The following is a 5,497-nucleotide window of genomic DNA, read 5'->3' on the forward strand; positions in this document are numbered from 1 at the left end:
CAGTGGGTGTGGCAGGCCCCGCCCAGGAGATACTGGGTGGTCCAGCTTTGCCCAGCCCAGTATGTCCCAGTACAGCCCAGTACGGCTGGGCTCTGTCCTCCTGCCGGCTGATGGGAATGGATTGGGGGGGGGGGGGGGGGGAAGGAGGGGGGCCTGGGGGCGGGGGGTGATTAATGGGGGCCATCGCTCACTGTCCGGTGGGGGCGGGGGGCCCCCCCCATCACGCGGCGATAACGAGCGGCAGGAATAATGAGCGGTGTCACTCCACTTTTCATCGTGATGGAAAGTCATTACAGGCGTCACCGGCGGCGACAACCGGCCATGAATCAACTGCTCTGCTATGAAATTAAAATCGAATAGCCCACCTCCCTTCCCCCCCCCTCTGCCACCCCATTGTGGCCCCCCCAAGCAAGGGCTGGTGGCCCCAGGAGGTGGCTCTGTCCCCTGGTGGGGAGAACCCTCCACAAGGGCCACCCCCCAAGGACAGGGACGTGTCCCTGGTGTCACCCTAGGACGCAGAGCAGGGGATTTAGGGGCTCCTCTCCCCCCCCCCCCCCAGCCCAAAGTCCAGATCGATGGGTGGGAGAAGGGCTTTGGTTTTATTCAGCAACATCCACCCCCCCAGTGAGACCACAGCCACATTACCAGCACCCCAGGGCTGTGAAGGGGGGGTCTGGGGTTCAGGACCCCTCCATGGGTGCCTGTCCCCGGGGCTGGGGGGGGGTCACAGGGAGACACCCATCAGGTTCACCGGCCGCCCGCCGTAGCGCTTGGAGACATCGGCCTCGATCTGCAAGACAAAGCCGAGGGGGTCAGGAGGTGCAGGGGGCAAAGTGGGGGGGGCCCTGCAGCACCTGAGTGGGGTGTCTACCTCCCTCCCTCACCAGCTTCTGGAGCTCCTTGGTCTTCTCCAGCAGCCGGTCGAGCTTGGGCTCCAAAGAGCCCTGCTCTGCCAGAGCCTCCTGCCGCTTCTGGCTCATCACCTCCTTCTTGGCCAGCAGCAGCTCTGCCTGCTTCAGCTTCTGTCGCAGCAGCTCGCTCACCCGGTCCACATACCTGTTTGGGGACAGCCAGGACCTCTGTCACCTCCGTCACCCACCCTGCTGCCATCCCCACCCCTGGCCACCTCCACCTCCTGCTCCAGATCTGCCCCACCGTCCCTCCTCCCAAGCCCCTTGACCCCCCTGTTTTTCCCCCCCCGGCCCCGAGCGAGGACCTGGGGGAAGCGAGGATCATGAAGAGGTGCTGCATGCTGCGGGTGCAGAGCTGGCCCAGCAGAGCCCGGGTGGTGGCCAGGAGGGAGCCCACGTGGGCACTGGTCTGGCCCTGCAGCACGGCGGGGGCCAGCTGGAACTGGCTCACGGCCACGACGTCGGCCTCCTCCTCCATCTCCACCAGGCGCTGGGACAGGAACAGCTCCAGCTGCGGGGACAGGGCAGGGGGATGCTCGGGTACCGCCATCCCTGCGGTGGGACGGTGGCGGAGCTGCTCCTCGCCCGGCTCCAGCCCCGGCCGCCGCCTCGCACCCACCTCCATGAGCTCATCGATGAACTGGCTCCGGGTCTCGGTATTTTCCAGGAGTGTCAGGGCGTCTGAGCCGCAGGCAACCCCCTCGGGCACTGGGGGACGAGCCGGGGGTCAGAGAGACAGGGAAGGAGCATGGGAGGAATGTCCATGGCTCGGACAGTCCAGCCATACCCCCCCCACCACAGCCTGTCCCACACAGGGTGCTCAGCATCACCCCACGGCGCTGTTTGGTGGAGTCCCCGACAGGCCTTCGTGCACCCCAGGGTGTTTGGGGGTCACCGCAGGCAGGGGAAGGGGGGGTAAAGGCAGGGTGGGTGCTGCCTGGGACCCCCCGCACCCCTTCGTAGCCACGCTCACCCTCGGTGCCAGCTTCCAGCACAGTGATCTGCACCTCCTCGCTTTCACCATCTCCCCAGTCGATGCCATCATCCTGCTGCAAAAGAAAAGGTGCCCTGTGAGATGACGGGGGTGGGGAGCCGGGACACCCCCAGATTCCCACGATGGCCCCGGAGCAGGGGCCAGACCCCAAGACCACACAGCCAGGGGTCACGAACCTGGGGAGCGGGTTCTAGAGTGATCCCCCAATCGATCTCATCGCTCTGGGCTCCCCCGTTGGCAGCGACACCGTCATCCGCCCTGCTCGGGTCCAGGGTGAAGTCTCCCCAGTCGATCTGTGGGGAGAAGGACACTAGACCCCCTGAAACCCCGGGGGGCAAAACAGCCTAACCCTAACTGGGTTAAGTCACTGGGTCTTCCCAGCACCACGGCTCAGCCCCGGCTGGCCAGGACCTACCGTGTCCTCCTTCGGCTGCTCCGGCACCTCCTCCACCTCCGGCCTCTCCACCCGCAGGGGCTGGAGCCCCGTCCTCCACTCGTAGACGGTGGTGTTGCCCTTCTTCCCCACATGCCGCAGCAGGGGCACCACCAGCTCTGAGGAGCTGGCAGCCACCACGGGGACATCAGTGGCCTCCCAGCACCCCCAACCCCACCAGGGTCCCTTCCGGGAGAGCCCCAGCCTGGGGACAGCCAGGAACACCCCCACCAGGCCAACCCGCTGTCCCCACATGTGGGGAGAGGAGATGTGCGGGGGGGGGGGGTCTGTCCCTGCGCCCCCACACCCACCTCTCGCACACGAACTCCACACAGGCCTGGTACAGCTCAATGGCCTCGGAGAGTGCGCTGGCTCCCGCCCCGATCTCACACAGCAGCAACGGCAGGTCCTTCACCAAGGCCAGCAGCTCCTGGCGCACGTTGTCACCCTGGGGACAGAGCAGGGACGTGGCAGGGCAGGGAGGCTGGAGCCAAAGCACCCCCGGGGTGGCTTCGCCCTCTGCGTGTGGAGCTAGAGGTGGGCAGGAAGGGGACGGAGGGCTGTGGGGTCACCCTACGCCCCCCACCTCCTCCCACAGGTAAGGTGGCACCGTGGGGACACCATATGGGGTACACAGTCCCAGCTTGATCCCTGCCGAGGCCAAAGGCAGGTGTGGGGGACCTGCTTTGGGGAGGGAGGTGGCACAGCAGGGACGGCTGGGGGGGACTCACGGTGATGCCGTACTGCTTGCAGGAGGCGAAGAAGCGCTCCCGCAGCTCAGCCGCCCCCAGCTGACACTCCTCCTCGCGGCGGGCGAAGTCCTGCTGGGCCTGCTGGCACCGGCTGATCTGCTTCTTCAGCGAGGGGATCTCGTAGCTGATGCTGCGCACCAGGAGGCTGGAGAGCTCAGCTGCAGGTGCGGGGGGGCAGGTAAGGGGGGTGCTGAGAGACCATATCAACCTCCCCATGAAGCCCTCAGGGTGGTCCAGCCACACAGTAGAGCCAGCTCAGCTCAGGGCCCTCACCCCATCACCTCCTGCCCACCTCATCCCAGTTTGGAGACCAAAAGCTACCCATGGACACCCCCCAAAGGGTTCTCTGGAGCTGCCTTACCCAGGTAGGTGTTCTCCTTCTCGTAGAGGGATACAATCTCCTGCCAGTCCTGGGGAGGAGGAAGCAGAGGGTGGGGGAGGCTGCAAACACATCGGCCGTCACCAGCCACGTGTCCCCAGGCCCCTGTTCACCTTCATGCGCTGGGACGAGTAGCGTCCAAAGAGGTTCTTGGTGGAAGCCTCAGTGCCCTTGAGGATCTCCACGATCCTCAGGCAGTGGAAGTAGTGCAGGTCTGTGTCGGAGGGAGGGATGGGGTCACTGGGATGCCTGCCGGATGCCACCCCTCTCCCAGCTCAGCCCAGGGAGCGCAGATCTCAGGAGGGACTGTGCCACTGGCTCCCCATCTCCTCCTCGGGAGGTTGCCATAACCGAACCCTCGGGAACAGGCTCCCGGTGCAACACCCCCCGCAGTGTCCCAGCTCTGCTGGGCCACCCCGACCCCAAGCTCCACTCACAGGCCCCCGCGAGCAGCTGCTTTATCTCCTCGTTCTCTGGCATATCTTGGATGGCCACATTGATCTTCTCGCGGATGGCCAGCACCTGGCTCTGCCATTTTAGGTTACAGTGTCTCCTGTCCACCAGCCAGTCTGCCAGGAAACAGGGGGTCAGCTGGGAGGGGGGCCTTGGGGAGGGGGTCACCCCCACTGGGCTGCCCTACGGTGCCAGGCAGAGGGAGAGCGGCTCCCCGTGCATCCCGACCCCACTGAGCACTGGGATAACATCCCAGATCCTTCTCCTGGTCTAGGAAGGGTTGGAGTGGAAATGAGGGGTCAGAGTGGGGGGTCCCCCCGCTGCAGCCTGGGCAGGGGGCAGCGGTGGGGCCATGAGCTGCCCCTCCGTGGGGTGACAAATCCTCCCCGGGAAGAAGGACACGGGTGACTGGTGCCGCCTCGCACCAGAGGGAGTCCCCCTCAAGCCCCTGCCCACCCTCGGGGGGCTCCCGCACGGGGAGGGGTGCCGTACCCAGGAGTTTGCTGGTCTGGATGTCGATGGGCACGTTCTGGTAGTCCTGGGGAGAGACCTGCGGGGAGGCGAGGGGTGACGGGACGCGTCGGGGCCTGGTGGAGACCAGCCGGAGCCTGGACACCCCCCCCCAACTCCAGCTCCCGGGCCCGGCCTGGCCCCACTCCCTCGGACCTGGGCCCCACTCCCTCGGACCTGGGCCCCTTTCCCGCTCCCCCCGCCCGGGACTGGGCCCTTCCCTTCGCCCGGGCCCGGCCTGTCCCCGCTCCCCCGGGCCCGAGCCCGGGCCCCGACCGGCCCCCTACCTGCATGCCGCCCGCCACGGCTCCACTTCCGCTTCCCCCCCGCCCCGCTCCCCGCGCCCCGCCCCGCCCCGCCTCAGCCAATCTCCGGGCGCGGCCGCCGCAACTCAGCCAATCAAAACGCGCTGGGTCCAACGGGCCCCGCCCTCCTGCCAATCAGAAAGGAGCCACATAGCCACAACGCCACGTGCCGGCGTCCCGGTTGGCTGGGAGGCGGCGGGAGGAGGAGGCGCCGTCGACCAATCGGGCTGAGGGGGAGGGAACAAGAAGGGGAGGGGGGGGGGGGGTGCCGCCGCGCACGCATGCGCAGTGAAGCGAGTGTCCCGGAGCGATCCCTCGGGGATCCCCGAGCAGATCCCGGGTCCCGACGGACCGTGGGTGCCCCAGCACCGAGCCACGATCCCCCAGGGATCCGCAGCCGCCCCTGAGAGGATCCCGGGTCCCTCAGGGATCCCTGAGAGGCCACTGAGCAGATCCCAGATCCCGTGGGAATCCACAGCTGCCCCTGGAGCAGATCCCAGATCCCTCAGGGATCCCCACTTGCCCCCAAAGGGGATCCCAGATCCCTCGGGGGTCACCAGCGGCCCTTGAGGGGATCCTGAGTCCCTGGGGGATCCTTGAGGGGTGAGCAGAGCAGATCCCGGATCTGGGGGATGCCAAGCTGCTCCCAGAGCAGATCCCAGATCCCTCAGGGATCCCCAGTTGCCTCCAGAGGGGATCCCAGATCCAGAGAGGATTCCCAGTCGCCCCTGAGGGGATCTTGGGTCCCTCAGAGATCCCT

At 66.9% G+C, this 5,497-nt stretch overlaps 1 protein-coding gene across 1 annotated transcript; it reads right to left on the reverse strand.

Annotated features, from left to right (window-relative positions):
- Window positions 1-253: 253 nt before the first annotated feature.
- On the reverse strand, window positions 254-4,754 carry CDK5RAP3 (CDK5 regulatory subunit associated protein 3). The gene is made up of 14 exons (XM_074162792.1): window positions 4,720-4,754; window positions 4,415-4,472; window positions 3,907-4,038; window positions 3,583-3,683; window positions 3,452-3,500; window positions 3,070-3,248; window positions 2,650-2,786; window positions 2,321-2,465; window positions 2,082-2,198; window positions 1,885-1,960; window positions 1,531-1,619; window positions 1,217-1,422; window positions 885-1,056; window positions 254-790 (listed from the first exon to the last, which is right to left on the reverse strand). The coding sequence occupies exons 1-14, from the start codon at window positions 4,723-4,725 to the stop codon at window positions 725-727; spliced, it is 1,533 nt and encodes a 510-aa protein (XP_074018893.1). The 5' UTR covers window positions 4,726-4,754; the 3' UTR covers window positions 254-724.
- Window positions 4,755-5,497: the final 743 nt, after the last annotated feature.

This window comes from Numenius arquata, chromosome 23 (genome assembly GCF_964106895.1).
Source record: "Numenius arquata chromosome 23, bNumArq3.hap1.1, whole genome shotgun sequence".
NCBI lineage: Eukaryota > Metazoa > Chordata > Aves > Charadriiformes > Scolopacidae > Numenius > Numenius arquata.

Excerpts from the sequence above, each read along its gene's own strand:
- CDK5RAP3 (XM_074162792.1), bottom strand. Across the intron at positions 3,501-3,582 it reads ACTCGTCCCAGCGCATGAAG|GACTGGCAGGAGATTGTATC; the intron begins GTGAACAGGGGC and ends CCTCCTCCCCAG. Across the intron at positions 1,620-1,884 it reads GCTGGAAGCTGGCACCGAGG|TGCCCGAGGGGGTTGCCTGC; the intron begins GTGAGCGTGGCT and ends CTCGTCCCCCAG.